Genomic DNA, 22208 nt, shown 5'->3' with positions numbered 1-22208 from the left:
TAAACATCAGCGGTCAGCAAACCGTTGATGTGAGAGAGCATGAGAGCATGTGAGTCCTCTATGATATTAAATCTTACAACTCTTATACTTTACTTGTTCGTTGATCGCTGATGTATCAACTCTCTATATAATAAGTACATAATATAGTCTCAACTCTCAAGCATATTTTTGTCTAAAATTTTAGCTTGCAAGGCTCTTCAAGGCGGGCTAAGCCAAAAATATCGTTGCTCACCGTACTCTTTGCAACGGGCTAAGCAAAACATGGCTTAGCTCGTAGTATCCTCTCATGACGAGTTGGGCCAAAAAAAGCTTAGCTCATCGTAAAAAGTTATGGCCCGGTGGTCATCGAGTGAGCCAGCTAGATGATAAACAGTAGTCATTCTCAATCAAATTGCAGCGGATCAGGCTTCAAGATCAATTTATGGGTCTGGACTCATACCAACAAAATTCATTGGGCCCTGAGTATAATTTTAATATTCTCTCATAGTCCACTTACATTTTAGTGATTATTTGTTACTTAACATTTGATAATTTTTTTGTCAAAACTTCTTACAAATCGAAAACGTGTAGCATTCTCATTATGAAAACGAGAATGTGATTAATCAATTAGGTATTATCAAGTAGTATTCCAGTCTACCTTTTCAAGTCCGACTCGCGAACTATATATAAACCTAATAATTCAAGCTTAAATAAATACGAATAAGAGCGACTCGATGCTCCTCTTTCTTCTGTTTTATTCAATCTCGTGATTGTTCCACTAGAAACTTGTATTTTACCTGCTATGTTTGGTTTCGTTTCCAATAAGTTGGTTTCAACTTTTTGCTTGTTTCCCAACTTAAACCTTAATTGCCAGATGTTAGAAATGAAGAGATTGGGTTCTCAACCAACATCAAGTTCAAAAACATATTTTTTTACGGACTTGAGTATGTAGCCTCTTTTTGGAGGTGAAAGTCATCTACAATATGGTGTTTTCTTGGATGATAAGGTTCGATGTCATTCTCAAATTTATGGAAAATTTATTCCGTCCTCAAATTCATAGGATTTTTATTCCGTTATGGAGATAGAGAGATATTTTGGCATATTCCAGGTATTGATGATTTTATGGTGGCACTACTCGGTTGAACTAGTTGGTTTAAATTCTATTAATAGTTTTTTAAAAAAATATATCGTTGGTCAGTATTTTATATAAAAAAAAACATCGTAATTATTTAGTCAATTTCAAACTTGATCTTAACAAATTAGTCAAATGTTTTGTTTATTGTGTACATTAGTCATTCACAGGGACGGATCTAGGTGGGGGCCAGTGGGGGCACGGGCCCCCACTCAAAAAATCGGGTAAATAATTATTATATAATTTTTAAAAATTAATTATGATTAATTAAGTATAACTTGATCAATATATATTTTTAGAATTTTCACTTGACAAAGAGAGTACGTCATGGTTAGATGGTTATCGCGGGTGGTTTCCATCCTCGCGCGCACTGTTCGATCCCCAGCTGCCCCCATTTTCCTTTTAGAATGTTATTGACCTTTTTTATACGTTTTTTTTTTAATTCAATTAAACTTTTAACCAATGCAAGCGTGAAATATACAAATATATGTAAATAATAAAAACAAAAATTAATACATCCTGTAATCCTCATAGTTTCTAAAAATGAATATATTAAACTATTTTTTTTTTTTCACTTTATGCATTAAATATACTTTAGAAAAAAACGAAAAAAAATATAGTGGTACATGACAATGTTACTGAATATAAGAAACTAATGCTCCATGTCGCCATTTTAAATTTATTTTAAAATATTATTTATATATGAAATATTTTACGGCTTGAAATTTGAATCTATTTTAACAAATAAATTCAATACAAAATTAATTGATTTTTTAAAATTTTAAAAATAATTCGTATAAATTTATTTATTTTACACTTAAATATGTTCAGTTATAATTTTACACAATAAATATGAAAATCTTATTAATTTTCATTTGAATTGTATTGTCTTTCTTAGTTTGAAAAATGGGTAATTAGAGCAGTAGCTCAATAACTAACTCTTTTTTAATAGATAATCAAAGTTTAATTTTATTAAAAAATAGTCCACTAGGTTGAAGTATATTAAATTTAACTGGTTTAATTAATTTAATTTACTTCGGTATGATGTGCTATTTTCTTAATAAAATGAAACTTTGGCTAAAATCGTACAAGAAGTTAAAAAATTGACTAGTTGTAATCATTTTTTCTTAAAAAAATGGTGATTGGTAATTCTCACACAATTCTTTTAAACAAAAATTAATCATCTTTGCGCCCCCACTGAGTCAAATCTCTGGATCCGTCACTGGTCATTCACCAAACTTACCGTATGCAAATACTAGAGGAAAAAAAAATTGTTAGAAAATAGTATCTAACTAATAAAGGTATGTGGTCTAATCGTGAAATTCTTATATCAGAATTGAGGAGCGTTTAAGTAAACATACTATTCCTATACTTCAACACAAAAAAGAAATTTCGGTACAAAATGTTGCCCCGCGTCGTCCGTACCTCCGCCGCCGCCAACCGCCGATTTTCCGATGTCGCCGCCGCCACTAACTCACCACCGACGACCAAAAAGGACGGCTTTTCTGTGAGAGATACTCTGAGGAGCACGTTGCTGAGTCTCTTCTACCCGAAGTTCAGCGCCGAAGAGGCGCTCAGGAAATGGAAAGAGGAGGGCCGTAAGATCGAAACCTCCGACCTCAATCTAGCCGTTCGTGACCTTCGCAAGCGTAAGCGATTCAAACACGCTCTTGAGGTCAGCTCTCTTCTTCGTTTGAGAAGCTCGGAATTTCGTTTATGCTTTTGTTGTCGGAGATGAATAGTCTAAGCAAATATGTGTTTTCTAGTTGCTTACAGTCTCTTTAATGTTGAAGCAAGTTCAATTAGGGCTTTAGGATTCCATGGAGATATGTCATTGGTCTTTTGATTCGAGGTTTTAACCATCACTTCTATATAGCTTTTTATGATTATTTGAGCCTGGTTCCGGATTTTTCTGAGCTCTGTCACTGAAAACCAGATATACGAATGGATGGCGAAACAGAAAGACATCAAATTGCGAGCCAAAGATTACGCCACTCACTTGGAATTGCTCGTGAAAGCTCGCGGCATATCGACCGCGGAGAAGTTCTTCAGAAACATCCCGGCTCCGATGCTGGACCACAATGCCTATTCCACCCTTATCCAGAGCTATATCCGGCTCAATTTCCGCGGCAGAGCCGAGTCTCTCGTGGCGAAGATGTTGGAATCCGGTCTCGTGAAGAACCCGAGCCCGTACAACCACATGCTCTCTTTCTACGCGGCGAAAGGGGAGCCAGAAAAAGTTCCCGAACTTATTCGGGAGATGAAGAGAACCGCTCCGCCGGATATCGTGACTTACAACGTATGGCTGACGTGTTGCGCTCGAAAAAACGACGTCGAAGCCGCTGAGAAAGTGTTTTCCGAGCTGAAGGAGGCGAGGCTGAGCCCCGACTGGTTGACTTACAGCACTCTGGCGAACTTGTACGTGAAACACGGGCTCGACAAAAAGGCCATGGAAGCCTTGGAAAAGGTCGAGGGAATGGCGTCAGAGAGAGACAGAGCAACGTACTCGTCGCTCTTGAGTCTCCGAATGAGGCTCGGGGACGGGGTCGGCGTTCGGAGAGTGTGGGAGAGAATGAAGACTTTGTTTCCGAGGATGAGCGACGCAGAGTACACATGCACGATATCCTCTCTTCTGAAGTTCGGGGAGTTGGAGAAAGCCGAGGAACTCTACACGGAATGGGAGTCGGTTTCGAAGAACAAAGACCCTCGGATCCCGAACGCACTCCTCGCTGCTTACGTCAACAGGGGCGAAATGGGAAAAGCGAAAGAGTTTCACGAGCGGATGTCTCGGAATGGGATCGAGGAATCTTACACCACCTTGGAGCTCCTCGCTCGGGTCTACTCGAAGGAGAGGGAAGCCGAGAAAGCGTTTCGTTATTTCGAGGCCGCTTTGAAGAGCGTTGCGAAATGGAAACCCTCCGAGACGTTGGCCGGCGAAGTTTTGAGCCTGGTCGAGGAAGAAGGGAACATCGAATGGGCCGAGAGAACGTTGGAGGCTCTTCGACGTGCTGGTTATTCGAATACCGGGATTTACAATTCGGTGCTGAGGACTTACGAAAAAGCCGGGAAAATGCCGATTTTGATTAAAGAGAGGATGAGGACCGACGGCGTTGAGATGGACGAAGAGACTCGTGAGTTGATCACGGCCACTCGCCATTTGTGTGTTTGTGATGTGTCGAAAATTTTTCTCAGACCGTGATTCGAGACTATTATTGTGAGAATCTTCCTCTCGTCGATGTAAATATGCACTAAAAAGGTATTTGAGCGTTTCTCACTTTGGCCAATTTGATACCAAAAGAATTTGCGTCATTATCGCAAATAAATATACTGATCCGCCTGGGCTTTTGGCAATCTTTGCAGACAACTATTCAGGCCACGATTCTTGTCAGAATGACGTAAGTAACCGATTTTTTTTTTTTTTGGTTGAATCAAAGAAATCAATGCGTTTTTTATGTGTTGTTTTTGGTTTACGGGGCTAATTAACATGCATAAGAAAGTTTGTTAATACTTCGAATTATCATGATGGATTGTCTTTTGGTTAATAAAATTCTATATTACTGTTGTTAATGAAACTTGTTATATTACTGTTAACGTTAGTAACAGTTTGTTTTTAGTTAATACGGATGACTCTGTTATTTAGATATTTCTGTGAATAAGCGTAGTTTGTATTATGTTTAGTAAGTTTTTTTTTTTGTGTACATTGTTAATCAAGTTTGTTTTTATAAGGACCGTGTAGCCTCTGGTTTTATAATATTTACTACTGTTCCTAATAACTCTTGTTATATTTATGTTAATAGGATCGTTTATAAAGTTTGAATTTTAGTTTACAAGAACATAATTATTTGTAATATTTTTATGTTAATAAGCATATAGTTTGCCTTTTTTTAATCAGATTTTTGTATGTATATTGTCAGATTTTAGTATCGTGCTCTTTCGCCTGAAAGCTTGTACACCCACGAGCGTACCTTTGATCTATCCTAGCCCAGTGTCCGATCTGACTCGGGGTTTTGTTGTTCTTTTTATACTACGAAAACCAAAATTTTTATTAGTTGTATAATCATATCACTGATGAACACTGACAATGTAAATCTAAACCAATTCTTTCTCAGGTTAGCCGGCTTAATTATTGATTGAGATTTAATAATCTTTATAATCATTAATGTCCTCTGAATTTTTTATTTTTATTTTTTATTAACATAAATATCTACTGTTGGTGTCGCTCCTTTGATAATACTAAGCATACAGATGAAGTTATGTTAAATATGCACAAGCTCTTGGAAATAAAACAATTAATATATTAATATAAAAATTCTAAAATATTAATCCCATAATTTTTTTTTCCTTATCAATAAAGTAATTAGTGAGTGATTAGTTTAGAATTGAGGTAAAATATAGACTTGCCTATATGATGAACATGAAACATACAAGCATTTCTCAATGTCTTTTAGTTGAGGGGTCTTCTGCAATAAAAGTAAAGTTACATGGGATGTTTCTGCTATTTTTAACGGAAATCAGGGGATGTTTAAGTAAAAGATATAAATGATATGTATATAAGTCGAACGTCCCGTTTTTACCAACGAAGAGGGAATTCGAGAGAAGAATGTTGTTACGACGAGTCGTCCGTTCGTACGCCTCCGCCTCTAACCGCCGATTCTTCGCCGTTACTGCGGCGAACTCCGCTCCGGCGGATATTTCTCCGGCGAGTTTAAAAGATGGCGTTTCTACGAGAGAGAATCTTGGGAGCAGATTGCTGACACTGGTCAATACGAAACTCAGCGCTGATTTCGTTCTGAGGAAATGGAAATTCGAGGGCCGTCCGATCGTGCCCTTCGAGCTCAATCTAGCCGTTCGTGAGCTCCGCAAGCTTAAGCGATACCAACACGCTCTCGAGGTTTGCTCTCTCTTCCTTAGGGTTTAGGGTTTAGGGGCCGATCTAGCAGCTCGTTTATCTTGTTTGATTAGATATCTATATTCATATAAAATAAGGTGAAATTTACGTACTTTTAGTTTTATTCAGTGATCTTTCGATTTTCGTTAAAAACTGAAGAAATTTCAATTAGTTGGCTATTTTTTTATTCACTATTTCCAAGGGAGCTCAAAGATGAGACATTTCCAACAAACAAGTTGTATTTCTATGATTGTATATAGAGCTCTCTCATATATTGCCTTTGGTTTTTGGCTCTGAAAAACCAGATATGCGAATGGAGGACGAAACAGAGAGACTCCAAATTGCACTCCGGCGATTACGCTCTTCACTTGGACTTGGTCGCAAAAATTTACGGCATAGAAAAAGCGGAAAGATTCTTCAAGGCCATCCCGGCTCCAATGCTAGACCACTCCACCCACTCCGCTCTTCTTCACAGCTACGTCCAGAACAACCTTCAAGAAAAAGCCGAGGCTCTCATGGCAGAGATGTTGGAATCAGGTCTGGTAAAGAACCCTCTCCCTTACAACCACATGCTCTCTCTCTACATGGCGAACGGGCAGCTAGAGAAAGTACCCAAACTCATCGACGAAATGAAGAAAACCACTTCGCCGAACGTCGTCACTTACAACATGTGGCTGACTTACTGCGTGAGGCAAAACGACGTCGAGACCGCCGAGCGAGTCTTCTCCGAGCTGAAGGAGTCGAAACGGGACCCCGACTGGTTGACCCACAGCGCTATGGCCAACTTGTACACGAAGAACGGGCTCGGGAAAAAGGCCATGGATGCTCTGGTAGAGGTCGAGAAATTGGCGTCGAGGCGAAACCGAGGCACGTACTCGTCGCTCCTGAGTCTCCGCACGAACATCGGAGACAAGGAAGGCGTTCGAGGGGTGTGGAATAAAATGAAAGTGATGTTTCCGAAGAGGAGCGACGACGAGTACAAGTGCATGATGTCTTCTCTTCTGAAGCTCGGGGAGTTGAAAGAAGCCGAGGAGATCTACGCCGAGTGGGAAACTGAGTCCGGGTCTAAAGACTCCCGGGTATCGAACATCCTTCTCGCGGCTTACATCAACGGGGGCAAAATGGGAATGGCCGTAGAGTTCTTCGAGCGGATGACTAAGAGCCGGATCAAGCGCTCTTACACCACCTTGGAGCTCCTCACTTGGGGCTTTACGAAGCAGAGGGACGCCGAAAAGGCGTTGCTGTATTTCGAGGCCGCCGTGAAGAGCGTGGCGAAATGGCAGCCCGAGGAGAAGCTGGTGAGCGGGCTGTTGAGTTTGGTCGAGGAAGGAGGGAATGTCGAAGGGGCTGAGAAGATGTTGGAGGTTCTTCGAGTCGCTTTTTACGTGACAACCGAGATTTACAATTCGGTCCTGAGGACTTACGCGAAAGCCGGTAAATGGCCGCTATTGGTTGAAGAGAGGATGAAGGAGGATCGTGTTCGGATGGATAAAGAGACTCGCGAGTTGATCAAGACCGCTCAGAAAACGCGTAAACTGTGAAGTGTCAAGCACTTTTCTCAGACCCAAAACCAAAAGTTTGGACTGAGATTTTGCCGGAGATTTTTTTCATGTACTCGAGAGTCAAAATATGCACTTACTGTATTTTTTCTTCAAAGAGTTAAAAGAAAAAGAAAAAAAAAGTTTCTTACTTCCAACTGAACCATGCTCTTTACAAATTCTCTTCTTTATTGTCAGTGTTAGAACGAATAAAAAAATCTTCAAGACTTGTCTCAGCAAGAAGACAAAAAAAAAAAAACTATCCTCCGAGAGTCTTCTCGAAGAACCCCTTTTCAATCTTCTAATCAAAACTACCCGATAAAACCTTCTAGTCCAAAAGAACAAAGCGACCAGACACACCCGGGGCAACCCACACCAGCCATGACGAAGAACGACAACATGGAGCAATGCTTCCCAAAGCACGTGTTTCCGACGGCTTTGTGGTCGTAGATATAACCGATCACCCTCACGGAGAACATGTAAGAGCTGACAGGGCCCGCCAAGGCGATGGTGTTGAAAATGGTTCCCATGTGTCTGACCCCAAATATCTCCGAGGTGATCGTGGGCATTAGAGACCACTGCGACCCGTAACAAACCCCGACCAAGGCCAAGCCGACGTAGAGGTTGCCCGAGAACCCTAACGCGACGACGACGTGTCCGAGGCTTGTCGCACCCAATGCCTCGGCCAGCCCCGGGACCACATCAGGATGTCCGAAAGATACCCGGCCCCAAACCGGCCTAGAAAGTTCCACACGATCCATAGAGAGAGGAGAGAGGTTATCTCTTTCAGAGTGTAGTTTTGATAATCACGGATAGCTCTGAAGTCACTTCGTTTAGTTTTGGTAATCACCAAAATTTGGAAGCATTTTTTATGTAACGAAATTTCTGTCAAATACTGGCAAAATTTTGAAATTCCCAGCATAAAATGGAAATCAGCATCAGAAAACTCTCGTGGACATTCCCATAAACAAAGAAACATTGGCTGATCATTGCCAAAATTCATTTTAATGGCTTCTTTGAAGGCTTTCTTAAAAAAAGTTGTGCAGCCTTGGGACATGGAATTGCGAATCGATAAAAAAGTGAAACCGGAATTTTATCCGGTTCCATTTTAAACTAGAACATTCTGATTTTTTGAGCTGTGGTCGACCGAAATTTCCGCTCCGCCATATTGCTCTATTTTTTATTTATTTATTAGTATTACTAGAAATAGATTTATGTTCCGATTTTGACCGGAATTTTGTCCATTTTCTGGATCATAACATTCCGCTCCATTAAGAACCGAAATTATTGATTTTGTCAGAAAATAAATTCATTTCCATCCACAAGCCCAAGTTTAGGCAAAGGCTAATGGAGAGGCTTTGTCCCATACCTGCATGATGTCCATATCTCGTTCGTCACTCTTTACCTCGTACTGTCATTGCATCCGACGACTTTTCCGGTGGCAAAAGAAGAGCACTCTTGTCAACAAAATCTCCTTGTCAGAAAAACCACCGCTAGAGGCAGGGCAACGAGAAGTAGGAGGAGCAGAAAGAGAGCGTGATGGCCCTGACAGTCAGTGCCGAGGCATTCCTGAGGAGTGCCAGAGCCGCGAGGAAGACGAAGGCGGCGACGGCCATGACAGAGAACACGTTGAGGCTTCTCTTCTCATCTTCGGAAGAGTGTTGATAGTGGACTTTGACTAAGAACATGGGGGAGAGTGATACAACGGTGAGAGTGAAGGCCAGCATGAGAAGGAAGGCTCTTGGATTGCCTTAAAATAGAGTGTTGTTCACTTGGGCTAGAATTCACTGCTATATGTCTGTAAATTCACCGCTAAACATAATTTCCGCTCTATGGCAGGAAATATTTAGACGCGAGAAGTCGCGTCTGTCGAAATTCATCGATCTTTACAGACACGACTTATCGCGTCTAAACATGTTCCCACTACAAGGCGGGAATTATTTTAGACGCAAAAACTCGCGTCTAAGCCCCTGTTTTTATTTTAAATTAATTTTAATATATTATTTTTGAATTAATTAAAATTATTTAAAAATACATATAATTAAAATAAATATAATATCATAAAAGTTGTCATAATAACTAATATAAATGTCATACATATGTCGTACAATATTATGATGGTGGTTCAGGAGTTGTCTTAGTTGGCTGTGTCGCTGATGGTGGCTCAGGAATCATTTGGGAAGATGTATGCGGTGAATGCATTCTCGCTTGTGTAGGTGTCTGTTGTGAGGCAATGCTAGTCCCTGGCTGAGTCGATGCTGAGAACTGTGATACCATCTGCGTTATGTCGGGAGGCAAGACTGGAATCCGTATACCAGAAATGCTTACAGCTTGAAGGTTTTCGAGGAGCTCTCCTAAGAAAATAAACATCGAGATCAATACTCCTGGCGGTCCTTGTGAAGGAGAAGAAGAAGCCTCAGTATCGTCGATTTGCTGCGCATTGATAGCCAATCCTCTCGGGACTAGCGAGCCAATCCCTTCAAGATGATCAGACCTGGTCCCGAGAACCTCATGCACGGCATACTTCTCCCACGCCTACAAGTCTTCTGGTAAACCTTGGTCAGTGGCCTTCCGCTTTTGCTCGTCGATGAGCGCTTTCATCCTACCATGTACATGTTAAAGATTTAAATTTAAATTTAAATTTCTTACATAAATTTTAGTTATTTGAAAACTTACATATGTTCTCTTGCTCTCCGCCGAGGTTCACGCACCCTTCTTGGTGTAGACCTTCCAATAGTTTCCAAGCAAGGTGTCTGGAGTGACGTGCTTGTCTTTCTGAAAATTTACAAAGAAACAAATCAAATATTGAAAATGATTTCAAAGTAAAGCAAAACAATTTACGTTCTTATGACGAAGGGCATTGAAAGTCACCGTCCCTTGTAGGCTAACACTTTTCTTCTTTGCTCGATTCGCAGAGTTTCGAGCACTCTTTGCCTGCATAAACACACACACACACACACACACATATATATATATATATATATATATATAAAATAAAAATTAAAAAGCGTTTCAAACATATAAGTTAGGAAACAAACCTTGTACTCTGCAGTCTAAAAAAGATCCAACACCTTTACCCAAGCATTGCGCATCGGCATTCAAAGGAGGGTTGTTCAATGCGTACTCTCGATCTTTGCCACATTTTCCCTAGAGTGAATTCGGCATTTTGTCTTCACACTCTGTAGGCGTTTCTTTGCTTCGGCAAAGATAGCATGATCAATTCTTGCTCATCCCGCTCCTGCTCGTCCAATGACTCTCGTCTCAGGATCTATGCACCTGATGCCTGGGGTAACATTTTTTTTTGCCAAGTTTGAGGCATATCCGTCAGGAAACTTGACGGACTTAAAGAAAGTTGTAAAATGCTTTCTCTCGACTTGACTTCTGTTAGCATGGATGATGACATTTAACTTGATGAGTATGTATAACTTTGTTTTGATAACATTACACCTTAACAATTTCATTACATAAGGGAAGAACATTATAGAGTCGACTTTTCGAAGAACAAAAGGCTGAGACGTATATGTTCTAGGAAAATCCGGCTAGACCATACAGGTCGTAAGGTTTTTGCTTTAGCCCACATCCAAAGAAAAAACTCAAATTTTTTTAGATTGACCCAAGACCAAACAAAACCAAGATATGTATTTCAGATTTGTTAGAGATTCCTCAAAAATGTTTTCTAATACAATTTTTGTAGAGCTTAGCACAGACGTATTTTGACATGTGTCTCGCAAGTACTGGGAAAAGAAACTATTCACCACTTTGTTGTATTGAGAAGATTTTGACGAAGCGTGATAGTTGTTATTTTATTGGTTATCCAGAGAGATCCAAAGGTTTTAGAGTTTTTTGCCCATCACATACCACAAGAATAGTTGAGACAAGACATGCTGCATTTTTTGAAAATGGCAATGTCTGTGGGAGTAATGTAAATTTCTTGTAGATCTTGAGGAAAATCGGATTTATGTTCGAATTTCGATAATTCAAGAGGTGACAAATTATGTACCTCGTCAACAAGAGAATAATCATAAAGTCAATATTCCCGATATCCCGAATGTTGATGAAGCTCTTATTTTGCCAGAAGAACCCTTACGTAAATCGCAAAGACAGAGAATATCAGCCATACCTGACGATTGTATTGTTTATCTTACCGAGGAAGGGTGCGATATAAGTCATGGAGAAGATCCTAACTCATTTAAGTATGCTATCATGAGCGATAAATCCTCTTAATGGTTAGAAGCCATGAATGACGAGAAGAAATCAATGCAAGTTAATGAAGTTTAGGATCTTGTTGAGTTAGCTGCCGGAGTTAAGCTCGTAGGCTGTAAATGTATCTATAAAACAAAAACAGACTCTAAAGGTAACATAAACAAATTTAAAAGCAAGATTAGTAACTAAAAGGTTTACGCAACAAGATGTACATTTTTAGAATATATTTTCTCCGGTCTCAAAGAAAGATTCAATAAGAATTATTTAGCTCTTGTGGCCTATTATGATTTGGAGCTACATCAAATGGACGTGAAAGCTGCATTTCTGAATGGTAACTTGCATGAAGAGATTTTATAAAACAAGCCGAAGGGCTTATAGTTAAAGGCAAGGAACATATGGCTTGTCGGTTAAAGCGTTCAATATATGAGTTAAAACAAGCTTCACGACAATGATATCTCAAGTTTGATGAGGTCATAACCGAATTTGGATTTAAAGAAAACACAATAGATCAATGCATATAGCTCAAGAATAGTGGGAGTAAATTTATATTTCTCGTTTTTGTACGTGGACGATATTTTATTAGCAAGCAATGATTTAGAGATGTTGTATGAGACAAAACGTTTTCTTTCAACTACGTTTGAAATGAAGGATCTCGGTGAAGCCTTTAATGTTATAGGTATTCAAATTTAATGTGATCGGTCTTGTGGGATCTTAGGCTTCCAAAAAGCATTTAATGAGAAAGTGTTAAAAAGATATAACATGCACAAATGCTCCCCTAATGTCACTCCTATTGTAAAGGGTGGCAAATTTTGTAAATTTGACTTGCTCAAATGCAAAAAAAAATTATGCTCCGGTATACACGTCTTAATATTTCATTTGCAGTTGGCATGCTTGGCTAATTGGCAGGCTTGTCCGATATCAAACTAATCCAAGAATGGAACTTTGGAAAGCTGCCAAGAAATTTTTGTTTTTATTGACATCGATGTCAAAAAATCTTCAAAGGATTTTCCCATAATCGTTTGAAGATTTATTGACATCAATGTCAATAAAAAGACAATGATGTCAATAAATCTTCAATGATTTCCCAGCTTTTTCAAAAAAAAAAAAAAAATCACAGACTTTTCGAAATGCTAAGAATCGTTCTTAAGCATGAAACCACAGAAAAATGTAAAATCCTTCTTAGTTAAGCGAGAGAGAGAGAGAGAGAGAGAGAGAGAGAGAGAGAGAGAGAGAGAGAGAGAGAGAGAGAGAGAGAGAGAGAGAGAAAGAAGAAGAAGAAAATAATATTTTATTGAGGGTATTTTTGTACCAAAAAAATACAAGGTAGTCATAGTTTTGGATTAAATTAGACGTATTGGATTATGTATACTCAATCTTAAACTCTCAGTTTTTATTTTTTATTTTCTTACTGAATTTTCTTGCACCAAATATCTTCTAATTTTTCTATTTTACAAAATAATGTTACAAAGATACCAACTTTACTGGTAACTTAACAATTTAACCAACTAAATTCCACTCAAACCAATTATCCATGCAAGATTATGATTATAATTTATCTGTTAAATAAAGAAAACGGGATTGTCAAGCTTATTGAAAAATTCAGAACGCACGTACACAAAAATCATTATAAAAAGGGTTATTAAGTTATATAGCCACACGGATATAGTTGATTGAGATATAGCCCACCTTTGGTTAATTTCTTGTAAATAGCCAGTAAACTTATTAACAGATTAATAAAAGCCTTATTTAACACAACCAAACATATATTTTAGGTAGTTAATAGGCTGCCACGTATACAAGTTGGCTATTTACAAAGTATTTACCAAAAATTGACTAATTTACAATTCCTATAGTTTAGGTGGCTTACGTAGCCAATTTTTTGTTATAAAAAACATGAAAAGTATCTCTTAGAAGAGAAAGTTTAGACCTGGTCTCGGCCGTGGAGAGATCTGGAATTCTGGATAATGAAATGAAACACGCGGCGATACAATGCGATTGATGTAAATCTTATACTAGCAAAAGACCCAACTTTGCGCTCAAATATATATATATTTTATTTTCTTCTCCTAAATATATATAGTAATTACTTAATTAAAAAATAATATAAATAAATTGGAAGAAATTAAGAATCATTGTATAAAATAGTCCTTAGATTCGATACTTAAAAGTAATACATTCTAAGGGAAGACAAATATATAGATTTGGGTAAGAAAATCAATCTGGAGGGGAATTTGATACAAACACATTGATTGATATGTGTATTTAATTAGAAAAATACTCGAACAGAGAAACGCTACAAAGGCAAAATAAGAAAAGTTTTGGGGTTTTTTTAAAAAAATGAAAAAGAAGAAACGAAACGAAAACTAACGAGTCACACGCAATTTTGTGTTTTTTCAAAACTTAAGACACAGACACACACACACAAAGTACACTACATACGTATAAATACGCTACTATCAAATGTTTCACATTACCCGCCCAAAATACAAACTCTCTCTCTCTCTCTCTCTCTCTCTCAGAACATACAGAATCTCTCTCTCTCTCTCTCTCTCTCTCTCTCTCTCTCTCTCTCAAAACAACGAAGAACGCAGATATGAACCAAGGGTTAAAATCTCGCGCGAGATCTCGCAAAAATGAAAGCTGCGAGAAGGGTATGAGTTTATCTCGCGAGTTGTTGAATTTCTCGCGAAATCTCGCGCTATTTCTCGCATCTCTCTCAATCTCGCGAGATATCTTCATTTTTCGTCCTTCATATATTTATTTTTGCTCAAATCTCACCGTTTTCTGCCATTTTCTGTGGGATAAGTGTTCGGGTGTTATTTTAATGTTTTTTAATTGATTTTTGAATGGATTTTCCGCCCGATTTAGACTTTAGATGTTGATTTTTGAATGGTTTTTAATGAAATTATGATGTACGAAGAAGAAGACATAGATATTGTTAATGTTGATGTTGTTTATATGGATTTTTTATAATCCGAATTTAGGTAGTTATTTGAATAATTACATGATATTGTTAATATTGATGTTGTTTTAAAATGAGTTTTTTTATCCGAATTTAATTATTTATTTTGTTGATTTATATGTAATTTGTAATTAATTTGATCTAAATGTGTATTGATTTGTAGTCTATTAGAATTCTATGTGTGAAATGTTGAAAATTTTATTTTAAAATTTAATTTTTGGTGTTTCCTAAATTTAAATAAAATTTAATTAAAAAATTGTTTAAATACCCTGCGGAATACTCTTTTTTAGACGGTATATCCCGCGGAATGTAGTTTACCACACGGTACGAGATAACCCGAACGTTCATCAAATACCACGGAATACCACGGTACGAGACTTTATATACCCCCAAAATTAAAAGTGCGGTACGACCGCGAGATGCGAGATTTTAATCCTTGATATGAACATCAATCGCGAGCAGCTGATCAAGAATTACAAGCCTGCTGAGCTGATGGTGAAGCTTCATGGTTGCTACAAGAAACACTATGAGATAGTCATGGATGAGCTGGAGGAGAAGAACTTGGTGGACGAACGTGCCAGTATGCTCAATAAGCGTCTTCGTGTCTTCGTCGAGGTGATGAATGAGTTCGGAGCAGAGCTCGAGGTTCCAAACGGTGCTGGTGTAACAATCACGATAAGCAACGATTAGATTATAGATTAGTAGGTTGAAGAAAAAAAACCTAAATCGAAATGTTTGTTTGTTTCTTTTTCAAATAGATGGAGCAGAGCAAGGCTCGGTTGAGTGAGATCTGTGTGTTGGAAGGAAGTTTTGGGTATATGGAGAAATTGTTTAAGTATTTTGGTTGTTTAGGGAAGAGGTTTGAGTAAAAACTAGAGAGGTAGGAAGTTTCTTTGTAGAAATGAGAACTTTTTATTTGGTTTGATGGAAACTCAAGTGCATCATCCCTATTTATACTAGTGGCATTCCTAAATCAGTGGATAGGATTTTGCCACCACAAACTTAATCTAATGGCTAGAAATAATTCTCTAGAGTTTTCTCCACATTTCCTATCTTATCCTTATCTTCTAGAATAGTCTATGGATTTCTCTAGAATAGGCTTCTAGAATATGGACCTACTACAACACATATTTGGGCTTAAAACTCCTAAGGCCCAAAACTAATAAACTCAAAATCAATTTATTATTTCAACACCCCCTTGATTTTGCTACTCCAAGCATACTTCTCAACTTCACAAAGTCTTCGCGCTTGAGAGGTTTGGTGAAGATATCCGCTGCTTGATCATGTGTCTTCACATACTCCAACTACACCTCGTTGTTGGCAACACACTCTCTAATGTAGTGATAGCGTGTGTCAAAGAGTGATATTTTTAGACAAAATAACATCACCATAATGATAAACAGGGATAACAGTGTGATTAGGTAAGGTAACACTTGAATTCACCAAAGACTTGAGATTCACAAACATGTCAGCATGTGCACATATATGTTTAGAGGCTCCTGAATTAGCAATCCAAGAAAATCTAGTATATAGAGTATTATTTGCATAAAACACTGAGTTAGAAAGACCTGTAGTGAATGAGGCAATATTGGCATCACTTGAGACCCCGTGGACATTGGTGGAAGAGAGCTGATTGGACAAGTGCTGAATCATCTGGTGGATTTGTTGATCAGTGAAAGTAGAAGAGGATGAAGACTGAGATCCTCCATTCTGATCAAGATTCCCTCCCTCAGAGGCATTAGCTTGGCCTTTCACTTTTGGTTTGTAACCAGGTGGATATCCGTGTAGCTTAAAACACTTGTCCACGGTGTGACCTAACATCTTGCAGTGTGTGCATAGAGGACGATCTTTCTTGGCTGGGCGTTTCTGATCCTCTTTCACGGCCATGATCATGGAGTTTGTCTGATCTAATCCTCCAAGAACATCAATTCCCACCGATCTTTGCTTTTCTTCTTGGGAGACCATGGCAAAGATTTTGTTAATCGGTGGTATGGGATCCATGAGTAGAACTTGACCACGAGTGTGAGTGAAACTCTCATTAAGTCCCATCAAAAACTGCATGACATATTCATTATGCAAGAATGAATTCAGATGTTTAACTCCTCCACATGATGATGCTCTCCATGATTTAATGGATCACGAGGACTTCGACGATTTTACGGATCCGACTCCAAGTGAAGTGCGTGCAGAGGACCAAGTGGAAGACTTATTCGTCGAGTTGGAAGCAGAATTGTACCCTGGATGCAAAGAATTTTCGTCTTTTGTCGTTCCTGATTTCGTTGATGCACATCAAAGTCACGAACCATTGGACGAACAAGTCGTTTACAGAATTGTTGCAGCTCTTGAGGAAGTCTCATCCAATTGGTAACCGAATTCCGGAAAAACACTACGAGGCCAAGGTGAAGCTGAAGCGTTTCGGCATGGGATACGATATAGATTTCTTGCGAGACCAGGTTCAGCAGACGTCAGGTTCCACGCCGGGTTCTACTCCTGGTTCTATGGATTTTTTTCGAGACCGTCCTAACGGAAGCGGCGGAACGAGCGGCAGCGCGTCAGGCAGCGGTGGACGAGGACGAGGAAGCGGTTCCCGAAGTTCTGGCAACTTATTCGATAGAGGAAATTCTACTATCGATAAGTTGTATAGGAAAAAAAATTAGGAATTAACTTTTTCGTTTTTGTTAGACTGGATTTGTATTTTTAATTAAGAATTCTATTTTCAGAATATTATTTCTAGTTTAGAATTTTGATAATTAATTTTTATTTAATTATAGATGAATTTTGTTTCAATTTTCTAATTTTTAATTTTTTTAATTTTTATTTATTAAAATAACCTATTTGTACCTGGATTTAAATTCAATTTGATTTTAGTTAGTGCAACCACAGATGACTCTAGGGTGATATTGGTATTCTCACATAGTTGATTTGATATTCAGGATCACAGGACCTTGAAGATGATTGGGAAGGGTGAGAGACGTGGTGATCTTTACATGCTATCCGACTCAGCTATCAATGTGACTGTCAATAAAGTAGATACAAGGATAGGCATGCTCGATTAGGACATCTCTCATTCAAGAAACTTGAGACTCTGAAAGACAAATTGGCTTATCATCATTGTTCAGATAAGAAGCCATGTTTCATTTGTCCCTCAGCTAAACAAAAACGCTTACTTTTTTCTTCTAAGAATCATATGTCTGAGAATGCTTTTGATTTGTTACATTGTGATATCTGGGGACCATATTCAGTGGTCTCTAGGACAGGTCATAGGTATTTCTTGAATTTGGTTGATGATTGTACCCTTTATTGTTGGAATTTTCTGATGAAACATAAATCTGAAATTCATAATCTCATTCCTACTTTTGCTTCTCTTGTTACCAACCAGTTTGGGACTACTATTAAACAATTTCGGTCTGATAATGCAAAAGAGCTCTAACCAACCATCACTCTCAATAAAAACACCAAAGAAGGAAACAATTTTATTCAGTTGAAGCATAATTTGTAGATATTTCCAATGCTAATAAAATGTACCTAAGTTGGAGGTTCCCATCAGCAATAGGCGGAGCCTCGGGAAGAAGAATCCACTGCTTTGTCATGGGATTGCATAGGTAGAAAGTTGTGCGGCCGCGAGAGACGAGCAATATGTCATTGAATGATGAGCAAATGATGGTTAAATTAACGGTCTGGTTGATCATCGACCGGAAGAAAATAGAGATATTTGAGTGCGTAGGTTTTGAATATTCGGTCGCGGGTACATGGGCCATAGCTAGTACGCTCTTGAATCACAAGCGAGTATGGCTTTGCTGAGTCCATGATAGCCTAGCACAAGAACCATGTATGTATACTCAATCTTAAGCTCTCAGTTTATTTTATTTTCTTACTGAATTTTCTTGCACCAAATATCTTCTAATTTTTCTATTTTACAAAATAATGTTACAAAGATACCAACTTTACTGATAACTTAACAATTTAATCAACTAAATTCCACTCAAACCAATTATCAATGCAAGATTATGATTATAATTTATCTGTTGAATAAAAAACATGAAAAGTATATATCTCTTAGAAGAGAAAGTTCAGACCTGGTCTCGGCCGTGGGTTTGGGGCTCAGAGAGATCTGGATATAAATCTTATACTAGCAAAAAGACTCAACTCTGCGCTCAAAATATATTTTTTATTTTCTTCTCCTAAATATAGTAACTACTTAATTAAAAGATACTATAAATAAATTTGAAGAGATTATGATCATTATATAAAATAGTCCTAAGATTCAATACTTAAAAGTAATACATTCTAAGGGAAGACAAATATATAGATTTGGTAAGAAAATCAATCTGGAGGGGATTTGATACGAACATATTGATTGATATGTGTATTTAATTAGAAAAATACTCGACTCTTACTTTATTTGTATGATCTCTAACCAATTTATAAAGTTTATTTCAATATATACTGTTATAAAAAAGGAAGGAATTTTTCTTCTTTTATTCTTTTTATCTTTTATCATTGGTTCGGAAATTAAATTCTACAAATCAAAAGAAATTTAATCTTTTTGAATTAAGAAGTTAAATAGTTTTCCGCTCTTACTTTCTTTTCAATTTTAATAACTAGTTTTCAATCATTAATTGAATAGTAATATTATCATAGAATGCGTTTTTAGATAACTCATATCAAAAGTCAAAACGCGCTTGTTTGAATTTTTTTTTTTCAAATTCTTCTAAAAGGCCCGAATAAGGACGATAATGCCCCTTGATTTAACGTCACTCAAAATTAGTCTATTCTCGCAAGCGTGTGGTTTGCAAATTTCGCATCTCGCGGTCGTATCGCACCTTTGATTTTGAGGGTATCTCATCTCGTACTAGGATATTCCACGGTATTTGATGAACATTTGGGTATCTCGTACAGCTTGGTAAATCGCTTTTCGCGAGATATACCGCATAAAAAAGAGTATTCCGCGGGATATTTATACAACAATAATTTTTAAAATTATATATATATATATATATATATATATATTAAAATGCAATAAATTTTGTAGAAGTTATTACAAATTAATACATATGATTAATATTCAGCCGAAAAAATAAAATTAATAATAGGTTTCATTTTTAATAAAACTTAAATATGTCAATAAGTATATTTTGTTTTAAATGTTAATACAATTAAAATTGATAAGCTATTTATATACATTATGTATGAGAATGCATATGTATATGTATATATAGTGTATCTACTTTTTAACTATACTACTTAGCTATATATATATATATATATATATATATATATATATATATATATATATATATATATATATATATATATATATAGTATTACACGTAGCAACTCTACTACGTAATATAAAAAAAAACATTAGAATTAAAAAAAAATCAAAATAAAATGGAGAAAAGAGTTTAATTACAAGTTTGCCGATTGATAGAAGAAAAAGTCCCACATAAGTTATGTACAAAAGTTTTGTAATACGAAAAAAAACTATATAAAGGATCTATGTACATGCCTCTCTTATTAGTGGGCCTGATCAATTATATAGTTTAATATATGAATTTTAGTCCAATTTTTTGGTATTTGCAGTATATGGTTAATTCCGCGCGGTATTTGCGAAATTTATACCAAAATGCGAGTTAAGTAACGTCTCGAGTAAAACATTCAGTACCATTGCACATTGCTCACCTCGTACAATATAAAAAATAATATTTGTAAGGAAATATTATTTTTTATATTATTATTGGTACAACTCTCGAACAACAATAAGAGCTGTTTTATACTTATTAGGCATGTTTTCTTTATTGGTTTTATTTTAAATAAAAATATTAAGACGCTCTAACAAAGTAGTCAAATTAAAATGTTGGAATATCAATTTAGCTACTATTTCATAAGTTTTAGTCAAATAGTCATTTGTTGTGTGGCTAAATTTTTAGCCCGTAAAAAAATCGATTTTGTGGTTACCTGAAAAAATGCCCATTTTAATTTATTATTTTTCATAAATTGAGTAAGCGTGTGTTTAGAATCTCGAAAATTATGTAATTGCCTCCTTACATCAAATTTTAATTTTTGGAAAAAATGTATTGAAAAACAAGCTAGTTCGAAAAAAAAATCATGATGAAGAAGACAACCTATTTACAGTGATTAACGATTATTAACTGCAAGAAAAACCATGTAGTCGAAGATGAGCACGCGTGAATGTTAATATTAATTCACTAGTATTTACAAAAATTTATAAACATTTACATTAAACTATATAAGATTCAGAAGTAAGAGGTGAAAAACATGAAACACGATAATAATTAACGTTAATTAACAAAACTTAACTTATGATTCAAATAAAATATTTGAACCCATACAAAATCAGCGTCGATTAGTTAACAAATATGGACCTTCCTTTGACGCGGTGATCCTTTCCTCCTTGATCGATGCATGGCGCTTTCGCGCCTCAGCCAGCCGATGAAGAGCTCCGCCGCTCTTGGAGCCCATATCATCTGGTCGTGTATGAGAGAGAGAGAGAGAGAGAGAGAGAGAGAGAGAGAGAGAGAGACTAAGTGTAATGAAGATAGAAACTGAAGGATGCGATCATACTGGCACTAATGCATCAGATCTCATCAGAACTACGAAGCTAAGCGTGTTTATAGTACTAAGATAGATGACCTCCTGGAAAGTCATCGTTTTGCATCCATCTTTAAAAATTATTTTAAAAAAACTATGAAAACTATCGGAATCATACACACGACGAATATAGAAACTCTATATCGAAATCATCTTTCTCTCATAAACCAATTAAATACGACTCAAATCTCTCTACCGATCGAGCTTAACGGATTTCAATTGGCCACAAATTGGCAAGATCTAGTGCAGAGAATCGAACGAACAATGAACATATATAGCAAGAGAAAGAAAGATAAAATTTATATCTTTGGAGCAAAATAGCGTTTGGATGTGATATGTGAATATGAGAGATGAGAAATCAAGAGAGAGAAAGATAAAATAAAGGCAATATATTTGTGTCAGAGAGTAACTAACTCTTATTAATAAGGAAATAAATTGAAAAAAAATCATTAATTATCAAAATAAAAATGCTAACTATAAAATAACGGGAAGCATAAGTAATCCAAAATGCCATCTCATCATTTTGACTATTTGCTTAACGATTTGTAAAAGCGAGCTATAGTGAAATTTCTTAGTTTGAAGTAACTTAGTTAGTGCTAAATTTAAAAAGAGTACCGTGTTCGGATGGATAGAGAGAGTTGCGAGTTGATCAAGACCGCTCACAAAACGTGTAATGTGTGAAGTAATGAAACTGTGCACTGAGATTTTGCCGGAGATTTTTTCATGTACTCAAAGAGTCAAAATATGCACTTACGGTATTGTCTCAAGGAAATGGTGGCAATAATACACAATGTTTTCTCAAAATACGACTTATATACTCAACACCTCTTCACCATCCTCATCGTCACTGCACAGACTATTGAGAACGCTATATGATCTCACACCTTCAGAATC

At 36.9% G+C, this 22208-nt stretch overlaps 1 protein-coding gene and 1 pseudogene across 2 annotated transcripts; both read left to right on the top strand.

The window, feature by feature from the left end:
* Positions 1-2513: 2513 nt before the first annotated feature.
* On the top strand, positions 2514-5225 carry LOC149383718 (pentatricopeptide repeat-containing protein At4g02820, mitochondrial pseudogene; annotated as a pseudogene). The gene is made up of 4 exons (XR_016301577.1): positions 2514-2786; positions 3048-4367; positions 4472-4506; positions 5026-5225. The product of XR_016301577.1 is annotated as a pentatricopeptide repeat-containing protein At4g02820, mitochondrial pseudogene (transcript).
* A 275-nt stretch (positions 5226-5500) lies between these two features.
* On the top strand, positions 5501-7703 carry LOC149383717 (pentatricopeptide repeat-containing protein At4g02820, mitochondrial-like). Its single transcript, XM_089629580.1, has 2 exons — positions 5501-6002; positions 6305-7703. The coding sequence occupies exons 1-2, from the start codon at positions 5712-5714 to the stop codon at positions 7538-7540; spliced, it is 1527 nt and encodes a 508-aa protein (XP_089485706.1). The 5' UTR covers positions 5501-5711; the 3' UTR covers positions 7541-7703.
* Positions 7704-22208: the final 14505 nt, after the last annotated feature.

Source organism: Urtica dioica, chromosome 10 (assembly GCF_054948205.1).
Source record: "Urtica dioica subsp. dioica isolate 48M chromosome 10, U.dioica_male_clone48M_v1_H2, whole genome shotgun sequence".
Taxonomy (NCBI): domain Eukaryota; kingdom Viridiplantae; phylum Streptophyta; class Magnoliopsida; order Rosales; family Urticaceae; genus Urtica; species Urtica dioica.
Note: the sequence above shows the minus strand (reverse complement) of the source record. Positions and strands in the feature narration are given on the sequence as shown.